Genomic DNA, 25,760 nt, shown 5'->3' on the forward strand with positions numbered 1-25,760 from the left:
GAGATTCTAATAGATTTGTCTGGCATAAAACGTGTCAGGCCGCCTAGAGATGGGAGCAAACACTCTGTGCCGTGTGCAGGCTGTATTGTGTGGGGTAGCTGTAGGCCTGTATTGTGTGGGGTAGCTGTAGGCCTGTATTGTGTGGGGTAGCTGTAGGCCTGTATTGTGTGGGGTAGCTGTAGGCCTGTATTGTGTGGGGTAGCTGTAGGCCTGATTGTGTGGGGTAGCTGTAGGCCTGTATTGTGTGGGGTAGCTGTAGGTCTGTATTGTGTGGGGTAGCTGTAGGCCTGTATTGTGTGGGGTAGCTGTAGGCCTGTATTGTGTGGGGTAGCTGTAGGCCTGTATTGTGTGGGGTAGCTGTAGGCCTGTATTGTGTGGGGTAGCTGTAGGCCTGTACTGTGTGTGGGGTAGCTGTAGGCCTGTACTGTGTGTGGGGTAGCTGTAGGTCTGTATTGTGTGGGGTAGCTGTAGGCCTGTACTGTGTGTGGGGTAGCTGTAGGCCTGTACTGTGTGTGGGGTAGCTGTAGGCCTGTATTGTGTGGGGTAGCTGTAGGCCTGTATTGTGTGGGGTAGCTGTAGGCCTGTATTGTGTGGGGTAGCTGTAGGCCTGTACTGTGTGTGGGGTAGCTGTAGGCCTGTACTGTGTGTGGGGTAGCTGTAGGCCTGTATTGTGTGGGGTAGCTGTAGGCCTGTACTGTGTGTGGGGTAGCTGTAGGCCTGTACTGTGTGTGGGGTAGCTGTAGGCCTGTACTGTGTGTGGGGTAGCTGTAGGCCTGTATTGTGTGGGGTAGCTGTAGGCCTGTATTGTGTGGGGTAGCTGTAGGCCTGTATTGTGTGGGGTAGCTGTAGGCCTGTATTGTGTGGGGTAGCTGTAGGCCTGTATTGTGTGGGGTAGCTGTAGGCCTGTATTGTGTGGGGTAGCTGTAGGCCTGTATTGTGTGGGGTAGCTGTAGGCCTGTATTGTGTGGGGTAGCTGTAGGCCTGTATTGTGTGGGGTAGCTGTAGGCCTGTATTGTGTGGGGTAGCTGTAGGCCTGTATTGTGTGGGGTAGCTGTAGGCCTGTATTGTGTGGGGTAGCTGTAGGCCTGTATTGTGTGGGGTAGCTGTAGGCCTGTATTGTGTGGGGTAGCTGTAGGCCTGTATTGTGTGGGGTAGCTGTAGGCCTGTATTGTGTGGGGTAGCTGTAGGCCTGTATTGTGTGGGGTAGCTGTAGGCCTGTATTGTGTGGGGTAGCTGTAGGCCTGTATTGTGTGGGGTAGCTGTAGGTCTGTATTGTGTGGGGTAGCTGTAGGCCTGTATTGTGTGGGGTAGCTGTAGGCCTGTATTGTGTGGGGTAGCTGTAGGCCTGTATTGTGTGGGGTAGCTGTAGGCCTGTATTGTGTGGGGTTGCTGTAGGCCTGTATTGTGTGGGGTAGCTGTAGGCCTGTATTGTGTGGGGTAGCTGTAGGCCTGTATTGTGTGGGGTAGCTGTAGGCCTGCTACACGCGGCTCCGTCATGAGACCCTGTCGGCGTCATCAACAGGATCAACTGAACCAGTTGGTTGAGTAGCATTCATCCAGTTCTCTTGTGTAAGGCGGCATTCATTGCTACGTGTATCGTGTATCTTTTTGACATGTTCCGGTAATATATTCCGGCAGCTTGTTTCTGCAACTTGTTCCGGTAAAGCTTCAGTTCATGCAACGTTCCACTCTGGTAGCTTGTTCCAGCAACTTATTCCAGCATTTTCATTCACCAACTTTTCTAGCTACTTCTTCCGGCAACGTTCTGCTAACTTGTTCTTGGCACTTGTTCCTGGTACGTGTTCCTGGTACGTGTTCCTGGCACTTGTTCCGGCAACGTTCTGCTAACTTGTTCCTGGCACTTGTTCCTGGCACTTGTTCCTGGTACGTGTTCCTGGCACTTGTTCCTGGCACTTGTTCCTGGCACTTGTTCCTGGCACTTGTTCCTGGCACTTGTTTCGGCAACGGTACGCTAACTTGTTCCTGGCATTTGTTCCTGGCACTAGTTCCGGCAATACGTTTAACCACCCTCTGTTGTAGCCCTCTGACCGGTGAAGGTGACAATTACACCGAGACAACGGAACACATGTTTATGTAAATGTGGCGCTGGTTGATGGGGGTTTGAGTCCACCTAAAACCTGCCATTGTCAGCCATTTGTCCAGCGTCAGTCACCAGAAGATGGCCAGGGCTCTGGTGCTAAAACACGGGATTTGTCTCCCTTGTTAAAATCACGGGATTTGTCTCCCTTGTTGAGTCACAGCTTCCTCCCAACAAGTTAAATGGCTAGTGTGGTTGTTTCTCCTGCCCTGCAAGCAGAGACTGAATGTGACATAAAGACAGGTCTAGCTCATTACTAGAACCAAGCCTCCATTCTTATAGTAGCGATGAAGGGTAATTCATAACATTGGCTTTTGATAACGAGACTACATTTGTAAGATTGTTCTATTCATTTATCAATCGCATTAGTTCAACAGATTCCAGATATCCAACAGTTGTAAAATATGAAACCAACTTTGGTAGGGTTTATATCCAACGAATCTATGTAGTACTAACTGCCATATTTCAGACACAGCAACTCTGAAGTGAAATGATCCATTAAAGGTTTTTTTTTTGTTTTTTTTTTTTGCTATCCACTAAGACTAGCATTTTTTTTTAATTTATCCACTAAAAACAGCTTTTCTTGGATTTATCTACTGGAACAGCTTTTCTTGGATTTATCCACAAAAAACAGCTTTTCAGGATTTATCTACAAGAACATCTTTTCTTGTCTCCGTATACTAAAACAGCTTTCTGTTTCTAGCACATCCACCATGCAACATTAAAAACTCGAACCAATGGATGCCACTGTCAAAGAAATGTCTGTAACGATTGACCGCGGCATGAATCGAATGCAGTCTCCACAAGCCGACCTGCAATTCTTCATTAGCGGGCTCTACCTACGGGCGGCTCCCCTAGGTTGTCATTATGCTGATTTAAAAAAATCTGCCAGTAATTTTCTTAAATGGCATGCATCAACTAAGACTCTTATGAACACCGCCCCTTCGTCCAATCGGCTCATCTAAAGGAATAGAAAATTCAATTTATTAAGGGAAATTGTTAGTCTTATACAATTTTTATGATGTGTCCAAAGAGCAAAATATTATTGAATCGATTTGCTTTTAGTTTAAAGCCTCATCCTTCCCCCCCCCCCCCCCCCCCCCGCCATTGTCGTGTCGTGGCTGGTGACATGTGTTTGCTAACGAGCTGGGGGTAGGGGAGGGAGGGTGGGGGTAGTTTTGATGCACTATTTAGAAATTTCTACATTTTAAGGGCAGGTGAATAAAGGATGTTGGTCTAAACCGTTTAGGAATGTTGTATTTTAAAGGCAGGGGAATATGGAATGTTTATCTGCAGGGGCTCGGGGGAAAATAAGGAGAGCTGGCATCAGTATGTTGTATGCTTGATTATATGTTGCGTGAAACTTACATAATATTTTGTACGCTTTCTTTTATAAATTTGTATTGACTATTTAGTGAACAAATTTTTTGTTGTTTGTTTTTACTTTTTTGCTGTATTTTTGTGACACCATTTTCGTTGTATTTTTTGTGACACCATTTTTGTTGTATTTTTTGTGACACCATTTTTGTTGTATTTTTTGTGACACCATTTTTGTTGTATTTTTTGTGACACCATTTTTGTTGTATTTTTTGTGACACCATTTTTGTTGTATTTTTGTGACACCATTTTTGTTGTATTTTGTATTTTTTGGGATGCCATTTTTGTTGTTTATTTAGTGACACCTTTTGTGTCACATTTTATTTTGTGTTTATTGACACAATGATTGTCACATGTTTATGTTTGTTACGTACGTTACGACAAACAATTTTTCTCATGTTTTTTTAGTGCGTGTTAAATACTTTTCTTGTGCGTGTGACACTTGACAAACTCATTAAATTCAATGATTGAGTCAGTCTGTTTGGACAAATGAAATTGGATGTTCCAATCCGTCGGTTGATCAATACCACAGCCTAATTATCTTCCTTTAAACCTGATTCGAATGGATTCTTCATTAACGCATACGTCTCTGTCGCTTCCTTCCTCGATTATTTCCCCTTTCTTATACAAATTTCACTAGCACCTCCGTTAGGTCTAATCATCCCGTTAGTTGCGTGGGCTGGGTGGTGGCGTGGGCTGGGGGCGGTGTGGGCTGGGTGGTGGCGTGGGCTGGGTGGTGGCGTGGGCTGGGTGGTGGCGTGGGCTGGGTGGTGGCGTGGGCTGGGTGGTGGCGTGGGCTGGGTGGTGGCGTGGGCTGGGTGGTGGCGTGGGCTGGGTGGTGGCGTGGGCTGGGTGGTGGCGTGGGCTGGGTGGTGGCGTGGGCTGGGGGCGGCGTGGGCTGGGGGCGGCGTGGGCTGGGTGGTGGCGTGGGCTGGGTGGTGGCGTGGGCTGGGTGGTGGCGTGGGCTGGGTGGTGGCGTGGGCTGGGTGGTGGCGTGGGCTGGGTGGTGGCGTGGGCTGGGTGGTGGCGTGGGCTGGGTGGTGGCGTGGGCTGGGTGGTGGCGTGGGCTGGGGGCGGCGTGGGCTGGGTGGTGGCGTGGGCTGGGTGGTGGCGTGGGCTGGGTGGTGGCGTGGGCTGGGTGGCGGTGGTGTGGGCTGGGTGGCGGTGGTGTGGGCTGGGTGGTGGTGGTGTGGGCTGGGTGGTGGTGTGGGCTGGGTGGTGGTGTGGGCTGGGTGGTGGTGTGGGCTGGGTGGTGGCGTGGGCTGGGTGGTGGCGTGTTGTCTGGACAGTGGCGTTGGCTGGGTTGTTGTGTGCTAGTGGCGGGGGGTGGGGTGGGCTGGGTGGTGGTGTCCGGCTACTGGTAACCACTGTTCGAACGTGTCTGTACCCACCATTTGAGTAACCACTGTCCGAATGTCCACTGTTGTTTTGCGAGAATGTAGTTGAAGTAAGTCAAGCGAGCACCATCGATAAGCTCACGTCAGTGTGGACGTTGTTAATCTAGGGCTATCTCTGCAGCAGGGTAGATAACAATCAACTGGTGGTTCCATCTTGACATAACCATTGGGGGGGGAGGGGAGGGGGAAATCAATTGGTGGCACTATCTCGACATAACCATGGGGGGGGGGGAGGGTCAATTCAACTTGGTTGCTTCTATTCGTACCTACAACCCACGTTACTAAAAGTAGCACATTAGCATACATAAAGTAGCGCATCAACATGCAGGACTAAGGATACCACAGTAATATACTGGACTAAAAGTAGCTCACTTACAAAAAAAAAGTAGCACAATAATAAAATTGCTAAAAGTAGAAAATTAAAATTCAAGAATAAAAGGGGCATAAGAATATTCATGATGTAAAGTAGAATAACAATATTCCTGAAGGAACTAATTTAGCGAATTGTTGGTCGAAAAGTTGCTTACATTTCAATCAATCATGCTTGTTAAAATCATCTTTGTAGGAAAAACTTTACGTTGTAATCTATTTTGTTTTAAAGTACACAATCCTAAACACATCACTATACACAACACAACGTCCACAACATAGAAAATAGCAGTAACAAAGCTTGCAACAACTTACTACTATTACTGTATTCAGTAACAAAGTATGCAACTTGCTACTATTACTGTATTCGGTAACAAAGCTTACAACAACAACTTGCTACTATAAATATAAGCAGACATACAGCTTATCAAACAACCCACCTCTCTCAAATCTGCCGGACTCTGCTATGTTGTGCCTAGGTTTGATGTGTATAGGTTGTCTCCGGCTTGTTTATTAGTTGATTAAATGGCTTCTTATTGAAACGTTTTTCCATTTGGAATTTCGCCTCGGGCATGTCTCCCTGGATCGATTGTATTTAGCTTGTACATGCATTAGGTAAGCCGTTTTTATTCAGCCTGTTTTTTTTTTCATTTCAGTGCCTAAATGAAGATAAAGTAAAGATGGATTTAAGGTAAGTTTTTTTTTCACTTAGAAACTTAATTAAAATTTTATTTCTTGATTTAGCAAAGAACGTTTGAACCCCAGTTCTGCCAGATCAATCGGCTGAGGCTGATGGGGAAATATTTTCTACTGCTGGAGAATTTTTATTGATTTTTTTTCATCATATTGTGTCGTCAGTAGGGGTAGACTAAGGCTAGCTGTCTCCATTATGGTACAGTATGGCTAGCTGTCTCAATTAGGGTACAGCATGGCTAGCTGTCTCCATTAGGGTACAGCATGGCTATCTGTCTCCATTAGGGTACAGCAAGGCTAGCTGTTTCCATTAGGGTACCGCATGGCTAGCTGTCTTCATTAGGGTACAGCATGGCTAGCTGTCTTCATTAGGGTACAGCATGGCTAGCTGTCTTCATTAGGGTACAGCATGGCTAGCTGTCTTCATTAGGGTAAAGCATGGCTAGCTGTCTTCAGTAGGGTACAGCAAGGCTAGCTGTCTCCATTAGGGTACAGCATGGCTAGCTGTCTCTATTTGGGCACAGCATGGCTAGCTGTCTTCAGTTGGTACAGTCAGGAGCTGTCTTCTTCATTAGGTAAAGCATGGCTGGCTGACTTGTTTATTTAATAAAGCAAGGCTAGTTGGGATAGCATACAGATAGCTCTGAGTATATTTCAACTCTTACTAGTATATTTCAACTCTTACTAGTATATTTCAACTCTTACTAGTATATTTCAACTCTTACTAGTATATTTCAACTCTTACTAGTATATTTCAACTCTTACTATTATAATTCAACATTGCCATTTGTCTTTGAAGACAGTCAACACCATACAGCACCCACACTGCTGTATATTCCACTTCCAATGTACCCCTCCTCCCACCCTCCCCTCATTAACCAATCTATCACTGATTCTGAAACTTCTCCTTTGCTCCCTATGTAAGCTAAACACATCCTCCTAAAACATCAGAACAAACCATCTTTCATACCGTAGAAAACGCGATCCATCAGAGCAAATAGCATGCATGTGAGAGCAAGTCCCATACAAGTCCTGTGCCAACATTGTAATGTCCATTTGCCCCACCCCACAAGCCCTATGAATGGAGCCTGCTTGACCTGGGCTGGACGTGAGGGCATCTATCACTGATCGCTAGCATTGATTGCGCTGACCCTGCGCTGGATCAGTGATCCTGCTAATTGATAGCCATCTCAACCTTGTTCCTTGCAACCTCATGCCCGGATTATCCAGCCCCATAATTTAACGGTCAAGTGCAATATTTAGCTCTAGGTAATTGGACGCTTGTGGTTAATTGTTAGATTTGCCGCATCGTTGAGTTTTTGTTAGTAGTAGTTAGATACTAGGTTATTTTTTCTTCGGTTTGTTATCAGTACATTGTCATCCAGATTAACTATGTACTTTTGTGTATGTGTGTCCATTAAGGGAGTCTTTGACTGTTCTTATTAAAGCAATACTGTGATTTGGGTGTTAAAGCTAATGTACCCTTAGTGTGAGTGAGAAATGTCCGTATTACGCAATAGGATCTATCCTTAGTGTGAGTGGGAAATGTCCGTATTACGCAATAGGATGTATCCTTAGTGTGAGTGTGAAATGTCCGTATTACGCAATAGGATCTATCCTCAGTGTGAGTGGGACATGTCCGGATTACTCCATGGGATGTATCCTTTGAGTGTAGCGAGTATCACGAACGACTGTCAACAAGATTGATACATGACGAATGGCCGGGGAATGGATGGGTTTCTCTACACAAAGGTACCTTCCAGACCCCCCACCCGGGGTAATTGCGGTCACTTGGTGCATGGGTCGAGGGGGGGGGGAGGGGTATCTGTCGTCTGCCGCTACCCCAGGATTCACGTCATATTCGATGGTATCTGTTTCAGTCAGACAAACACACTTTCTGTCTGAGAAACAGAAAAAAAATTTAAGCGAGAGAGACAGACAAAATCTACTTTCTAGTCAGAGAAACCAAATCTATTCAAGTGAGATAGACAGACAAACAAATCACATTTATTTATTTTTTCTATTTCAATGTGTATATCCAAGGGCCATTAGGTGCTTTAGTATTTATAGCAGAATCTGTTTTGACTGGGTCATTTCTCAAAGGGGTGAAGGGGGTGTCCCTTTAGTTAAGTGAAGATTGGTAATTAACAAGCAACATACGTTTTTATGCTACATAAATATATGGTACCATTTTATATACGCTTAACGTCCCTTCAGTGTGTATTTAACGTTATTTTAATATGCATTTAATGTCCCCCCTAGAAGTAAAGACCGCCTCAAATCAAAACTTACCGACCTAATTTGTGCCAGATTAGGAGCTAGTAAGAGTTCGCCGCTATCGTGACGTCATGGCATACATTAATGAGGGAAAACAGTAACCAGCGGCTCGCGAGCCGCATGCGGCTCTTTTGATGTCAAGATGCGGCTCTTCAGCTCCATGCCCACATATGTATAATTATTTTAATTTATTTTTAAAACTCATAAAAATATTAGTCTGCAATACTCGGTAATTAAAGATATAGATCTAATAACAATGTAAAGTTTCTAATTTCGAGCAGAGCTTGTTAAACTACTTTAATATGTTTTGTGCGAAACATGTGTATGTTTTTATATGAATAAATATTATCTCATATTTTAAGCTATTTATTTTAAATGTAATGTATATATATATATATATATATATATATATATATATATATATATATATATATATATATATATATATATATATATATATATATAATATATATATATATATATATATATATTTCTCAGTATCGCTTAAGGATCCCGAATGTCCAAAAAATGAGAGATTTAAACCCAACGGTTAGATCACATTTCAGGCGTCTTGAAAATGGGAGAATGTGAAACTGCGCTCTTAAGACGTTAATGAGCGAATAGATAAGTGCGAGAATCGTGTTGAACTCTACATCTTGGGTTTAATCCCCTTAGAGATGTGACATGATCAATTTTCTTCTTTGTTTCCCCCCTCATTATGCATATCACGTGGCTCCTCGGCCAGCGTTAATGTGTTGTGTTTTCGCGCCCTCGCCTAGAGCGGGCGGCGAAAACCGCAAGCCGAGTATAGCTCTGACAGGATAGGGTGCAATCATTTCTCGGCTGGCTCGGGGTATCAGGCGCCATGAGCCTTTCACCCTCAGAGATGTCCGTAGAGATTCTACTGACATTTCATTACTGCGGGCTGAGCGTTGTGTTATTTCTCCCGACCCCCGGTATCCGCGCCGGTTTTAAACTGTTCAAGTACTGGCTGCGGCGCCTAACAACATCGTTTATGACAAGCGTCAACACTTTTCAACTTTTGCAAATGGAATCATTTATCGATCTAAATTATGAGGAGAAAAAAACGGCAATGTTTGGAAGGCGTCGTAAAAGCTAGGTCTGAGACAGCAGACGTCGGGGACATTCCAATAACAGACTGATTGTGCCGAGCAACCCCAGGATAGATTTAAACGGCTCCGTTCTGGTGCGGGCTTTTTTTTTTAAAGTTCTTTTTCTTAAACGATGTGTTTTTTTGTATTGCTGGGGGGCTGCTTGTTTAGATACAACTAGTGAATGTTTGTTTTTATTTTACTTTTGGTCAATGCTTGTTTTTATACTTTTGGTGACTGTTTTTATACTGTTTTTTAAGTTGTTTTTTTATACTATTGGTGACTTTTTGTTTTTATACTATTGGTGACTGCATGTTTTTATACTGTTGGTGACTTTTTGTTTTTATACTGTTGGTGACTGCATGCTATTATACTGTTGGTGATTGTTTTTATACTGTCGTTGACTGCTTGTTTTTATACTGTTGTTGACTGCATGTTTTTATACTGTTGGTGAATGCTTGTTTTTATACTGTTGGTGAATGCTGTTTTTATACTTTTGGCGACTCTTTTTATACTGTTGTTGGCTGCATGTTTTTATACTGTTGTTGGCTGCATGTTTTTATACTGTTGGTGACTGTTTTTATTCTGTTGGTGACTGCATGTTTTTATATTGTTGGTGACTGCATGTTTTTATACTGTTGGTAAATGCTTGTTTATCTTTGTTTGGGTTGAAACATGTTATAGGCTATTACACTAAAAATAGATGTTTGAGTCTTGCTAAAATAGTTGCTATAGTTGAGGTAACCAGACCAAAAATAGAACTTGGAGTAACACAGCCGAAATGTTTTTGTAAAGTTTGGTATAAAATGGCTCTTAATGCAGTGACGTTACCAACCTGTTGTTCACGTGTACCTCACTAAAACACAGACATACATACATATATTCATACATATAGATGAGCCGACGCCATTTAATGGCGATTAAAAGAAACACAGACGAGACTTAAATATCAAAAAGAGCCATATATTATACGTAGGCTCTGGCCCACATTGTTGGCTCCCTACTTCTGTAACACCACGTAACACCACCCACCCGTACATCTCAATGCGGGGCTCACAAACCAAAATCGACTTGTATTTACTTGCTAATCTAACCTAAATCATTCCCACTATTTTCCAGCTATTTAAAGACTTAATATATAGATTAGCTATGATATCTAGCCAAAAAGCGACTAACTTAGTTCAATGACTTAGGTCGTTAATTTTGATTACAATAGTAACTCGGGGCTCATTGATTATTCCTGTTTTTTTAGCAGCTCCGACATTAGTAAGCGAGGACCAATTCTCCGGGTGGAATGGAATGATCAGCCCGGGGGTGACGGTTCTACTCTATCAGCTCTCATCTTGTTTATTAGCCCGTCTCACACCTCCCCCGAGCACCCGCGCCCCAGGATTGGGGTTTTGACAAATGTTTTCCCCCCTCAGCTCAAATAGTACTTGATTAACTCAGGACAGGGGTACATGGGGTCTTGTGTTTTTTCTTCATCGTATATTATTGTGTTTTTTTTAATCCGTCTATTTGAATAGCCGTATCTGGTTCGTTTGTATTTGTGTACAGTAGATAGGTTTATCCGGGTGGTAGATAGGTTTATCCGGATGGTAGATAGGTTTATCCGGATGGTAGATAGGTTTATCCGGATGGTAGATAGGTTTATCCGGATGGTAGATAGGTTTACCCGGGTAGTAGATAGGTTTATCCGGATGGTAGATTGGTTTATCCGGGTGGTAGGTAGGTTTATCCGGATGGTAGATAGGTTTATCCGGGTGGTAGGTAGGTTTATCCGGATGGTAGATAGGTTTATCCGGGTAGTAGATAGGTTTATCCGGGTATCTGTATTAGTTTTCCTTGTCCTACCCTCCGTCACTCAGTCCCTTAGTCTACAAGATCGCATAAGTGAGAACATTTGTTACTGCTACTGCCAGCTTACGACTGTTGCTTTAAAAAACCCAAACTATAAAATATAATCTGTTAGTAAAACCTTTCAATGCTCCGTTACTAGGGAATATCATCATTAAAAGTTTTAAAATGCTACACTGAGTTGTTGTATCTTATCATTTTAAATAATTTAATCAACTGGTGTGGAAGCCTTGATGTTGAAAGTGACCAAGGGCCACAATCGCGTATATTTTAAATATATGTACACGAACATTAACGTCAACTGAAATTAGTATACCGAAAAAGAAGTCATTGATTAAGGCCTAAGAATAATGTATAGTTCTGTCCGTGTATATTGGGTAGTATTGAGGGTGTGTGTTGGAACTTTGTATACACTTGTGTGTAGCTCTGGGTTGAGTAGTTTGGTACTTCTGGTTATTTGTGGAACACATCTGTACAGCAGCTGTTGGTGGTTTAGTTATCGCCTAGTTTTTAAGTGTTCGTCTTAGGTTTTTATTACAACATTTGTCTACCCTATGTGAAATACCTTTTTAAGTTCACACCCTGGAATATGAAACAAGTTTTTAAAAAAAAACAATTGTCTTCTTACAGTCCGTATTAAACAATTTTAGCTTCGTCCAAATCTTTAAAGTTTATTTACAAGCGATGTAGCAGACAAAGGGTTAAACGAATAAATCCAGAAAAGACTCAGGGTTAAGTGACCAGATTCAGCAGAAAGAGGGTTAAATAACTACCCCAGCAGAGAGAGGGTTAAATAACTAGCAGCAACAGAGAGAGGGTTAAATAACTACCCCAACAAAGAAAGGGTTAAATAACTCCCCCAGCAGAGAGAGGGTTAAATAACTACCCCAGCAGAGAGAGGGTTAAATAACTACCCCAGCAGAGAGAGGGTTAAATAACTACCCCAGCAGAGAGAGGGTTAAATAACTACCCCAGCAGAGAGAGGGTTAAATAACTACCCCAGCAGAGAGAGGGTTAAATAACTAGCAGCAGAGATAGGGTTAAATAACTAGCAGCAACAGAGAGAGGGTTAAATAACTACCCCAGCAGAGAGAGGGTTAAATAACTAGCAGCAGAGAGAGGGTTAAATAACTAGCAGCAGAGAGAGGGTTAAATAACTACCCCAGCAGAGAGAGGGTTAAATAACTACCCCAGCAGAGAGAGGGTTAAATAACTACCCCAGCAGAGAGAGGGTTAAATAACTAGCATCAGCAGATAGAGGGTTAAATAACTAGCAGCAGCAGATAGAGGGTTAAATAACTAGCAGCAGCAGATAGAGGGTTAAATAACTAGCATCAGCCGCTGTGTGAAGATATTGCTCATCATATCTGATGCACAAGCCATTAGAAGATGTATGAAATTGGCGCTGGAGACTGTATGAAGAACCACTATGTTATTCTCCGTCCTGACGGCTGTATTGTTGGACGCTGACCTAAATGAAAATCTGCCGTCTTGGTGTGAGCAGCCCCGCCCCAGCCCGCGATTAGACGCTCCTCCAATGGAGATTAGGGTATGGTAAGCGTGAAACAAGAGATGGAAATGGCTTTTCTATGGCTTTCTGTAGCCGGTACAGCCGTTTAATATCAAATGTGGGCCCACAGAGAGCACCCAGGCAACACTGGGGGTGGCATTATTTGTAGGTTAGCTTGATTCCAGAGTGAGTCCACGATATTAACTGATACTATCTCGGCTGGTCGCGAGAAGAAACCGGTTCACGAACCCTACACCAATTTCTTTTATGAATTTTTGTCAGGTCAGAAGTCCATTTTTGACACGGGCAGAAAGCGGACTTCGCGTCGGGCGCTCCCCACGGTGACTGGGTGAGATTAATACAATTGGTTTGATTGACGGCTTGGAATTGATCTCGGCTGCTATCTTTCATTTCTCAATACTGGCTAGATGAAGAGTAGAAAGCATTGTCTTGTCCAGTGTGTCCGCAACAAGGGTGCCTAGGTCAGAGACATGCTCACCCTCACTGTCCGGCACACGGACACGCGTCGCTCACTCTTCTCGATTAGGTTTACAGCAACTGTCAGCTGGTGCTTTTACTCAGTCTTTTTAGTCCTTTAGTGTTGGACGTCGGGCAGTACTTTCGTATAGACAGTACTTTTGGTCGTTTAGGCAGTTAATACTTTTAGTCGTCCAGGTATTAATTTTAGTCAGGAAGAATTTGTGTTTCGTCCAGGCGGTAATTTTGGTCGCAAGACAGTTCTTTTGGTAAGGCAGTACATTTGTTTCATCCAGGCGGTGCTTTGGTCGTTCACGCAGTACTATTGTCCGCGAGGCAGTACTTTTGGTCGTTCAATCAGTACTTTTGGTCGACCAGGCTCACATTCCCAGCTGCACATCGGGCAATGCCCCTCTGCCTCTTACTGTCTCTGTATTCTATTATCCAATCGTCTTCTCTACTTCACTGCTCCCTCCCACCCATCTATGACCCTTCCTTCTTCCTTCTATGCCACCTCTCTGCATCTTTCCACCTCTATGCCCTGCCCGCCCCCTCCAAGTCTGCACCCTCCCCCCTCCCCAGTCTGCACCCTCCCCCCTCCCCAGTCTGCACCCTCCTCCCCCCTCCCCAGTCTGCACCCTCCCCCCTCCCCAGTCTGCACCCTCCCCAGTCTGCACCCTCCCCCCCCCCTCCCCAGTCTGCACTCTCCCCCCTGCCCCAATCTGCACCCTCCCCCCGTCCCCAGTCTGCACCCTCCCCCCGTCCCCAGTCTGCACCCTCCCCCCATCCCCAGTCTGCACCCTCCCCCCGTCCCCAGTTTGCACCCTCCCCCCGCCCCCCATCTGCCCACCAGTACCTAGACTACCTGGAATGGCTTGCTAAAGAAACGAAGATCACTCACGCGATCGGCTTTTTGCCCTCGATCCAATGGCGACAGTGATTGAATTTGATTCAATATGATTCATCTAGAAATCGCAAGATCGAATTATACACTCAGTTTTCAATTTCACTTTTTTCTCCCGAGCTGGGCGGTAGGTGACATCTAATCTAACAGTCGTGATTCCTGCAGCAGGCTATAGAAATGGGCCGTATATATGAGTTGATAGATCATCTTACCCTCTAAATGGCACCGCTGGGGAGCCCGTCCCCGGGACCATCGTGTGTTTAGAGCGGCACTGTGTACACAGGAGCCCTCCCCGACCGGGTCATGGGTGCTCCGAGAAAATGAGCTTGACTTGCCTCTAAGTCTGATGAAAAATGTCCCAGGAACCAGATTATACCACCCCACCTTGGACTGGTGTCTTTTACTTTGTAAACTTGATACAAAAATATATTTTTTTTGTTAGCTTTAGAAAGTTAACATCCCATTTTTTCTTGTTCTTGGGTTCTTGTAGGTGACGTTTTGATAGGAAAAAATATTTTTCTCTCCTATGTTATGCTTGACACGGGGAGTTTCTTGTAAGCTGGTGTCTCGGCTTAGATAAATGATTTATTTATTCGATTTTATCGTTCTTTGTCTCTCCTTAAATGTCTGCTCTAGTCTCTAGTCTCCCTACAGTCATGTCTTGTGCTAGTCTCCCTACAGTCTACAGTCATGTCTTGTGCTAGTCTCCCTACAGTCATGTCTTGTGCTAGTCTCCCTACAGTCATGTCTTGTGTTAGTCTCCCTACAGTCATGTCTTGTGCTAGTCTCCCTACAGTCATGTCTTGTGCTAGTCTCCCTACAGTCATGTCTTGTGCTAGTCTCCCTACAGTCATGTCTTGTGCTAGTCTCCCTACAGTCATGTCTTGTGCTAGTCTCCCTACAGTCATGTCTTGTGCTAGTCTCCCTACAGTCATGTCTTGTGCTAGTCTCCCGACAGTCATGTCTTGTGCTAGTCTCCCTACAGTCATGTCTTGTGCTAGTCTCCCTACAGTCATGTCTTGTGCTAGTCTCCCTACAGCCTACAGTCATGTCTTGTGCTAGTCTCCCTACAGTCATGTCTTGTGCTAGTCTCCCTACAGTCATGTCTTGTGCTAGTCTCCCTACAGCCTACAGTCATGTCTTGTGCTAGTCTCCCTACAGTCATGTCCTGTGCTAGTCTCCCTACAGTCAAGTCTTGTGCTAGTCTCCCTACAGTCATGTCTTGTGCTAGTTAGTCTCCCTACAGTCATGTCTTGTGCTAGTCTCCCTACAGTCATGTCTTGTGCTAGTCTCCCTACAGTCATGTCTTGTGCTAGTCTCCCTACAGTCATGTCTTGTGCTAGTCTCCCTACAGTCATGTCTTGTGCTAGTCTCCCTACAGTCATGTCTTGTGCTAGTCTCCCTACAGTCATGTCTTGTGCTAGTCTCCCTACAGTCATGTCTTGTGCTAGTCTCCCTACAGTCATGTCTTGTGCTAGTCTCCCTACAGTCATGTCTTGTGCTAGTCTCCCTACAGTCAAGTCTTGTGCTAGTCTCCCTACAGTCATGTCTTGTGCTAGTCTCCCTACAGTCATGTCTTGTGCTAGTCTCGCTACAGTCATGTCTTGTGCTAGTCTCCCTACAGTCATGTCTTGTGCTAGTCTCCCTACAGTCATGTCTTGTGCTAGTCTCCCTACAGTCATGTCTTGTGCTAGTCTCCCTACAGTCATGTCTTGTGCTAGTCTCCCTATAGCCTACAGTCATGTCTTGTGCTAGTCTCCCTACAGTCTTCAGTCATGTCTTGTGCTAGTCTCCCTACAGTCATGTCTTGTGCTAGTCTCCCTACAGCCTACAGTCATGTCTTGTGCTAGTCTCCCTACAGTCATGTCTTGTGCTAGTCTCCCTACATTCATGTCTTGTGCTAGTCTCCCTACAGCCTACAGTCATGTCTTGTGCTAGTCTCCCTATAGTCATGTCCTGTGCTAGTCTCCCTACAGTCAAGTCTTGTGCTAGTCTCCCTACAGTCATGTCTTGTGCTAGTTAGTCTCCCTACAGTCATGTCTTGTGCTAGTCTCCCTACAGTCATGTCTTGTGCTAGTCTCCCTACAGTCATGTCTTGTGCTAGTCTCCCTACAGTCAAGTCTTGTGCTAGTCTCCCTACAGTCATGTCTTGTGCTAGTCTCCCTACAGTCATGTCTTGTGCTAGTCTCGCTACAGTCATGTCTTGTGCTAGTCTCCCTACAGTCATGTCTTGTGCTAGTCTCCCTACAGTCATGTCTTGTGCTAGTCTCCCTACAGTCTACAGTCATGTCTTGTGCTAGTCTCCCTACAGTCATGTCTTGTGCTAGTCTCCCTACAGCCTACAGTCATGTCTTGTGCTAGTCTCCCTACAGTCATGTCTTGTGCTAGTCTCCCTACAGTCATGTCTTGTGCTAGTCTCCCTACAGCCTACAGTCATGTCTTGTGCTAGTCTCCCTACAGTCATGTCTTGTGCTAGTCTCCCTACAGTCAAGTCTTGTGCTAGTCTCCCTACAGTCATGTCTTGTGCTAGTTAGTCTCCCTACAGTCATGTCTTGTGCTAGTCTCCCTACAGTCATGTCTTGTGCTAGTCTCCCTACAGTCAAGTCTTGTGCTAGTCTCCCTACAGTCATGTCTTGTGCTAGTCTCCCTACAGTCATGTCTTGTGCTAGTCTCCCTACAGTCTACAGTCATGTCTTGTGCTAGTCTCCCTACAGTCATGTCTTGTGCTAGTCTCCCTACAGCCTACAGTCATGTCTTGTGCTAGTCTCCCTACAGTCATGTCTTGTGCTAGTCTCCCTACAGTCATGTCTTGTGCTAGTCTCCCTACAGCCTACAGTCATGTCTTGTGCTAGTCTCCCTACAGTCATGTCCTGTGCTAGTCTCCCTACAGTCAAGTCTTGTGCTAGTCTCCCTACAGTCATGTCCTGTGCTAGTCTCCCTACAGTCATGTCTTGTGCTAGTCTCCCTACAGTCATGTCTTGTGCTAGTCTCCCTACAGTCATGTCTTGTGCTAGTCTCCCTACAGTCATCTCTTGTGCTAGTTGAACGAGTTGCTTCTATTGATTGAAGCGCCATCTCTCATTACCTGCGTCACGCCTTGATTTCTAATGCATTGACAATGCACATCTTATTTGAATGAAAGCTTTTCTATCGCTTTGATGTGGCCGTGTTGGCTGATTATTTCAACAAGCGCACACGGCGATCTGAACGGCCCTCCAAGTTGGAGAATTACGTTTTAGCTTTTCTACTTCATCCCTTTTGTTTTTTATGGTCGACAAATGTCGCTGGCTTCTGAGAGGTCCGGCTTTCTTCAGGAATAACATACCTGTGGGCTAATTGCGCTAACCTGTCTAATTACATCTCTAGACTAGACCTGTCTCAGAACATCTCTAGACTAGACCTGTCTTAGAACATTTCTAGACTAGACCTGTCTCAGAACATCTCTAGACTAGACCTGTCTCATTACATCTCTAGACTAGACCTGTCTCATTCTATCTCTAGACTAGTCTTGTAGTCTTATTACATCTCTCGACGTGTACTGTCTCATGGCCTATTTTAGGGATTGTGTCTAAATGACAATTAATAATATCTTAATGGAAACTGAACTTTTCAAGTCATCTGACTTAAGCTAAATGACTTTATCCGTTGCTTACAACATAAAAAAATTGACTGTTCAATAAAGCTCAATGTAGTTCTGCCCTTTAACCTGTAGCAACCCAAAGTAGTTCTGCCCTTTAACCTGTAGTAACCCAATGTAATGCTGTCCTTTAACCTGTAGCAACCCAATGTAGTTCTGCCCTTTAACCTGTAGCAACCCAAAGTAGTTCTGCCCTTTAACCTGTAGCAACTCAATGTAGTGCTGCCCTTTAACCTGTAACAACCCAATGTAGTGCTGCCCTTTAACCTGTAGCAACCCAATGTAGTGCTGCCCTTTAACCTGTAGCAACCCAAAGTAGTGCTGCCCTTTAACCTGTAGCAACTCAATGTAGTGCTGCCCTTTAACCTGTAGCAACCCAATGTAGTGCTGCCCTTTAACCTGTAGCAACCCAAAGTAGTGCTGCCCTTTAACCTGTAGCAACTCAATGTAGTGCTGCCCTTTAACCTGTAACAACCCAATGTAGTGCTGCCCTTTAACCTAACATGTAGCAACCCAAAGTAGTGCTGCCCTTTAACCTGTAGCAACTCAATGTAGTGCTGCCCTTTAACCTGTAACAACCCAATGTAGTGCTGCCCTTTAACCTGTAGCAACCCAATGTAGTGCTGCCCTTTAACCTGTAACAACCCAATCTAGTGCTGCCCTTTACCCTAACCTGTAGCAACCCAATGTAGTTCTGCCCTTTAACCATGTAACAACCCAGCCCTCGGTCCGGCGTCTTCCATTGATCTCCTTCATTAGCTTCGACCTTTAATTCAATGCAGAATTAATCCTAGTTAGTTTCTATAGCTAACTCTAGTTTTTAGTTCATCTAAAAGCAGGTCTATATAAGAGTCAAATAATAAATAGTTGTGTGGCTTTCGTTAAGCTGGCTGCCCCATTGAAAAAGAATCTATCAATACTGCTTATATATTGATGTGCCTGTATAATTATCTAGTTGACACTTTACTTGCCCAAGCCGTGGAGAGAAAAAAGTGCCATTGTTCTCGACTTCCTAGTTCCAGAATAGAAGCAAGCCTTTCATTTTCCCTTCACTATATTTCCAATCAATAGTTAGCATAAAGCCGGCTGAAAGATTTGCGTAATTTCAGGCTGGGGGGAGGGGGGATGGAGGCTGTGGGGTCACATGATGCGCTTATTTTCTCGTTATAATTGGTCTCGGTTTTTCTTCTGAAGGTGTGTAGTTTTTCTCACCTGAGTAAAAGGCTTAGCACCTGTGCTGGTTAATCCTAGCAGCATCCGGACACGCCCGTACCGCTGTGCTAGGCTGACCAAGGACCCGTCGATACCTGCAATCGATGACCTCTTACCTTTACCCTCCGAGGGTGGATTATTTCAACCCCCTCCTTCCCTGCCCGCCCATTGATTTCACTATGATAACACGTATAGATTTTTTCCCCCTTTCTTTGGACCTGCAGCTTATGCAGAGATCGAACATAGTTCTTGGCGGACAGATTTCTGCACACAATTTACTTGCTGGGAGAACTATCAAACCAGGTTTACCAGGATTTCTGGGATGTGCGTTTAACATGCCCCTAACCGCCAGTTATTGACCAGTAGATCGCTTTCCACGCCCCTCAATGGCTGGTGCTTTAGATGCTCTAACCTCCAGTAGGATGATGTCACAGACTCTATCAGATAGAGGATCTTGAACTTTCCCCACTCGCCGCTACTTTATTGCTATTGATTCACCCAGCAATACATACATATATATATATATATATAAATATATATATATATATATATATATATATATATATATATATATATATATATATATAATCATCCATTCGAGATATAACTACTAAGGACGTTTCTACCTGTAAGGCAGAAGTTAACTTCATTCACCACACCGCTGAAAGAATTCTATACAGGAATTGCTAATTTATAATTAGCAAGTCTTTTAACAAAAATAATAACCATATCCGCCGATGGTAGTTCAACAAGAAAATAAAAACTCCGTATCGAACGCTATGCATGCGTAATATTGTTTTAAAAAATTGACATTTGAATTGTATTGACTGCTGATGTCATAGCTTTTTGACGTGGAGAAGATACGCATATTTGATTTGTTTACTCTTTAAATTGTTTACTCTAAAGCATCAGCCGTACCCAGCATACATTGGAAACATACATAAAACATTGTTGTATCAAAGGCCCCCTCCACACCCCCCCCCCCCCCAGCAGCTGTGGCTGAGGAAAGTGGCAATGCGTGTTGTTGAATTACCTCATGAATCTATGGGCCCGCAGGCCTCTAACTAACCATCGACTGCTACACATGTTTTAAATAATGATTGCCTTGCTAACTCTCGTCTGGGCCTCTGTAATTTCTTCCCAAATGCTAGCTCCGGCCTATGAGACAATGAAACGTAATGTGCACCTATGATAACTTGTGCACAATCAATAAGCTTACATTTACTTTTGCTGCCGCCCCCACCCCCTACAACTAATATTGGGGGTGTATCGATTTTGTAGCGGAGGCGACCAATTTCACCTACTGGCGGAGTCATGCGCACTTGATGCAGAAAATAACATGTCTGTGAGTAAATTACTCGCATTGGGTAATAACAGCATCGTCAACAAGGTTAAGTCCTTGTTTCATCTACACCAACAGCGGCCAAACGTCTTTGTCAGACGTTGTTGGATCATCGGGACAATTTCCCTCAATTCCCCATTGGATCATCAACCGTTCTTTTACCTTTAATCTTGCTGCACCGCCCTATATAGTTCAACTAGCTTGATGTGTCTTTTCAAACTGGTCGTTATAAACTCGGTTTTTTTTTAATCAACTTGCTTTGATATTGTTTATATACAAATATAATACTTATTCATATATATATATATATATATATATATATATATATATATATATATATATATATATATATATATATATATATATATATATATATATATATATATATATATTACGGGCTGATGGTAGAACTAGTATAACGGTAAGAGTGTACCTCCCTGCTCTATCACCGTGTAAACAGGCTAGACCAGAATGAAGATTCAAATCTCGCAGTCCAACATCGAGTTGGTGTCGTCACACGGGATCGAGACTGACTGCCGAGTCTCGCCTCAACTATGTCATCATTTGCCGAAAGACATCTGTCAATATTTGACTTATCTCTACACTGTGTGCACCGTCAATATTTTACTGTTTAATCCGGCCATTACACTCTATTGTTCTATATACTTATTCTATTTTCTCCCCAATCACCAAGTATTAATTAATTAGTCCCGTGTTTGTCAAGGTTTGTGTATGTCCTCTTGTCACACATGCGCTCCCCCCTCTCGTGGGATTAAATATTCTTATCACGGCATCGTTTTCAAAGACATTTCATTTTTAATTATTTTCTAGCCAGCTTCAGCGACGGGATATTCATAGGCCGCCATGATTAAGCTCATTGAATTCGAGGGTCTCTGTGATTAAGCTCGTTGAAACGAATTGTTGCTCTACGAAATGTTTTTTGAGGAGAATTTAGATTTTAAAAACTTTTTCAATTGCGTCCTTGTGCGGCTCTAAATGAGATGAGAATTGATAGTTGACACCAAACATCTGGGGAAATTTAAACACGTCACGTGATTTCAATCTTGAGAACTCGGCTCCTTTTCCAGACTTGCTGGGGGGGGGAGGGGGGATCAGGCTATTGGAGGGTGTCGCTGTTGGGTGGTGGTGGGTGGAGGGTGTCGCTGTTGGGATGGTGGTGGGTGGAGGGTGTCGCTGTTGGGTGGTGGTGGGTGGAGGGTGGTGGGAGGAAGGTGTCGCTGTGTGATATATATATATATATATATATATATATATATATATATATATATATATATATATATATATATATATATATATATATATATGATATAGGCGTGGACAATGATCCGAGTTTGAAAATATTGTTGCACTAGTTGAGTACCGTTGAAACCTGATATCATAATTGGTTGAGATAATCTGCTTAACAAACAGCCTTTTATGTAGATCATTGCTTACGTCTACGCCCTGAGGTAGTTAAAATTTCAAGGCCTAGTCGTGTTTTTATTACACGGCATATCACCACATCAGCTCCCAGTGAACCGTGGTAAAAACTTAATGACTTGTATTATGTAATCTTCAAGCGGTGTTAACTTTTTTTTTTACCCCCTCATTCTTAACTGCAACATTTCTGTGTTCACGTTTAAAAAAAAAATTACCCGATTCACCAAAGCAGGGAGGGTGGCGGGGTGGGTCTCAGGTCAGCAAGTGTAAACTCTGGCATAGAGTGAAAGAGAGGCCCGGATTGGTTATGACCGAAGCATTGAAGCGTGGAGCGGGAGCAGCGAGAGTAGAGCTTATTTAACGTGCAGACGGCGAGAGGCGAAGCGGCGGTGGTTGCACGGCCGGCCCTCCAGCACCCGCTACCGTCGTGTTACAATTTCTCGGGTTCCCAGTCCTGACGGTCGAGCTGGCCTGATAGGATCATGTGTTTATCTTGGTAGGCAAACACAAACTGGCCGGACTTAGAGTATTGTCTGTGGAGGCTGCGGGGATCATTGTTGAAAGATGTGCGACTCGATGCTACATTTCGTGAGCGTTTTCTGACGGAGATTTGTGGCTTTCTGGAGGCATCACGTGTTGTGATTTAAACCTAGTCGAGTGTTTTCGTAAATACGGAGAGGATAAACGTTGTACTGTTATAAGCTAGGCTAGTGATATAATTGGAGCTTTAGTTGGTTACTTACATAACATAGTAGGTAATGTTGTGGAATAGTAAACAGAATCTAGATGATTTTATTAGCTATTGTTTAAAACTACTTTATATTTTAATATTAGGCCTAAACATTTTATATCTAGTTTAAATATAGGGCGTATAAGTAGTTTTATTATTCCTAATGTTAGTGTTGGATTACTTTGAACATTCGAAATATTTTAGGCTAATTTAATCATACGAAATGATATAGCTTAGTTTAATCATTCGACATGTTATAGATTTATTTAATCATTCGACGTTTTATAGATTTATTTAATCATTCGACATGTTATAGATTTGTTTAATCATACAAAATAGTTATAGATTAATTTAATCATAATAAATGTTATAGGATAATTTAATCATTCGACTTGTTATAGCTTAGTTTAATTATTCATGTTATAGTTTAGTTTAATAATACAAAAACGCTATAGGTTAGTTTAATCTAACGAAATGTGATAGGTTAATTTAATCATACGAATTGTTATAAGCTAATTTAATTATACGAAATGCCATAGGCTAATTTACTCTTACGAAATGTTACAAGCAAATTTAATCATACAAAATGGTATAGCTTACTTTAATCATTCGACATGTTATAGACTAATCTAGCCATACGAAATAATATACGCTAATTTAGCCATACTAAATGTTATAGGCAATTTAAATATACGAAATGTTATCAGCTAGTTTAGCCATACGAAGTGTTATAGGCTGATTTAACCTTACGAAATGTTAACGGCTAGTTTAACCATACTACATGTTATAGGCTAGTTTAGCCATACTATATGTTATAGGCTAGTTTAGCCATACTACATGTTATAGGCTAGTTCAGCCATACTACATGTTATAGGCTACTTCAGCCATACTACATGTTATATCCTACATATTAGACGTGTTTACACGAGCCAACGTTTCAATGAGTCTAGCATTGACCAACCAAACGTTGACACTGGTCCCACGATGCGGACATACCTTCATATCAACACGATAGAGCATCACGGTAAGCGTGGGTAACCCTCGGCCACGCTTTAGTCAGTCCACACGGGAAGTATTTGGCTAATTGTTGCATCAAATTCGCCTGTTAGTCAGGGATTTGTTTTTAGCCGTAGCGCGGCTTAAGCCCGTTAATGGTTCCATTCTCTGGGAATAATTTCAGCTTCTGGCATCAGCCCACGCTGAAAGGATGGATTAGAGAGTCCACGCTTCACTGAACACGGTTCCCACATGAGTTGCATACGGCTCTGATTGGGAGAATTCAATTAGTCATATCTGATCTTTTTTTCCCCGATAATTACTTTAATCTCATCCGAAAATTCCATTTCCCCTCTGGATGTTTGCGAATGTCGGCAGGGAGAGAAAGAGTGCGTAGTTTAAAATAAGACTTTACCTGTAGCAGGAGATCGTTGCTTGTTGGTGGTGGTGTTACAATCATCGTTGTGTAACTGCGGGGGCGGGCTAGTTGTGGAACTACAGCATTCCGAAAACACGGCCGTTGGCGGTTAAGGTTAGTCGACAAGGTCTACGACATAGACAAATTAGATAGCTGGTTAGGGGAGATTACAATATACCCAGAATAAACTCTAGTTTTGAAGTTTACCGTTTCTATGGTTTAGCTTAGGTTAGGGTTAGATTATAACATACCTAGAATGAGCATTTTGTTTGTTAAATGAACCGTCTAGTTCTGTTGGTTTAGCTTAGGTTTAGGTTAGACAACATAACTAGAATAAGCATTTAGTTAGTAAAATGTACCGTCTAGTTCTGTTGGTTTAGCTTAGGTTTAGGTTAGACAACATAACTAGAATAAGCATTTAGTTAGTAAAATGTTCCGTCTAGTTCTGTTGGTTTAGCTTAGGTTTAGGTTAGACAACATAACTAGAATAAGCATTTAGTTAGTAAAATGTACCGTGTATTTATGTTGGTTTAGCCCATGTTACAGTTGAGTAAATATTCCAAACGTTATTTCTTGTAGACGATGCACTTAGAAACCTGGCGAGTAAATCGTGTTGGGACAGACACTAATTATTTTTTTCTAATCAGCGATGATTTGTGATTTGATGAGCAGACGATGAGGCAGAGAGCCATGAAGTATCGACCAGGATTATCTGTGTAGAGTTGCTCTAGTTGTAAGCTAGATGATGCTGTATACTGCTGTGGTATCTGTCGTATTCTGAATGCTGGATGACGCTGTAGACTGATGTGGTATCTGTCGTATGCTAAACGTTGGATGCCGCTGTAGACTAGTGTAGGATGTGTGCTGACATTCTGTGACCGTGGCCACGCCAAAAAACTTTCCGGTACACTGCACAGCAACCTAAAGCTGATCTGACGAGGGAAGAAAATCATCCGGTGTTAAAAGCTTTTTATGACTTTTATTAATGGACATTTTTCTCTCCACTTTTTCCCATGTTAGAGCTAAGTAATCTCGCAATACTAAAAAGTTTGATGCTTTAGATAACGGTATAAAGGATTTCGGGAGACTTTCTCTACATTAGCTTGGTAGTGGATTGATCTTTTTTACGTTTGTCAGCTCATGTGTTCGTTAATTGTGTGGAAATCTCAACTACTGGTTCACTAATTGTGTGGACATCTCAACTACTGGTTCACTAATAGTGTGGACATCTCGTGTTCACTAATTGTGTGGACATCTCAACTAGTGTGCTCATTCATGGAACACCTGTGTATGGACTAACCATCGGACAACTGCTCACCATGTCCGCTATGTGGAGTATACTTCACGCCTATCAGTATGGCCAGTTCCCGCCCATTCCATTTCCTCGCATGCCCAGGTAGGATTGTGTTGTACTCACCCAAAGTGACACTGTTAGCTCATGGTTCTACCCCGCATTCAATCTCTCATCTGCCTCTAGTGTTCTATACCTTTCTCTGTAGACCACACGATAGTCAGATATGTCTATAGCGGTGGGTGTCTTTAACCTAGCTCTTCTGTAGACCATACGTTAGTCAGGTCTATAGCGGTTGGTGTCATTGTTTAGCATGTGCCATTGACACGACTCGACCAAATCTTGCGTCTATACAGTTCACACACGCGACACCCCCACACAAACTTTCCACACACAGGGGGGGGGGGGTGTCAATGGTAACAATGGGGGTCTTCTTATAAATACGTGATCTCTAGGGTTCTAAATAATTTTTAGAGTCTAGATGTAACTTAAACATCTTCTACGTTAAAACAAATAATTTAATTCAATTATTAAACAAGATCAGCTCATATATATATATATATATATATATATATATATATATATATATATATATATATATATATATATATATATATATATAT

The 25,760-nt window shown here is 43.0% G+C and overlaps 1 protein-coding gene across 15 annotated transcripts in view; it reads left to right on the top strand.

The window, feature by feature from the left end:
* Positions 1-25,760, top strand: part of LOC131943742 (nuclear hormone receptor HR96) — a 151,988-nt gene that overhangs the window by 81,518 nt on the left and 44,710 nt on the right. For 11 of the 15 annotated variants that reach the window (XM_059303989.1, XM_059303974.1, XM_059303981.1 and 8 more), the window contains one exon: positions 5,898-5,932. In XM_059303989.1, coding sequence (XP_059159972.1) covers positions 5,922-5,932 — 11 coding nt within the window. In that variant the 5' untranslated portion in view covers positions 5,898-5,921. Of the gene's footprint in view, positions 1-5,897; positions 5,933-22,159; positions 22,458-24,395; positions 25,243-25,760 lie in introns of those variants that run through there. The other 4 variants (XM_059303985.1, XM_059303987.1, XM_059303988.1 and 1 more) reach the window with 4 other exon arrangements.

The sequence above is a fragment of the Physella acuta genome, unplaced genomic scaffold, assembly GCF_028476545.2.
Source record: "Physella acuta isolate Inbredline_101_S28 unplaced genomic scaffold, ASM2847654v3 ptg000466l, whole genome shotgun sequence".
Classification (NCBI taxonomy): domain Eukaryota; kingdom Metazoa; phylum Mollusca; class Gastropoda; family Physidae; genus Physella; species Physella acuta.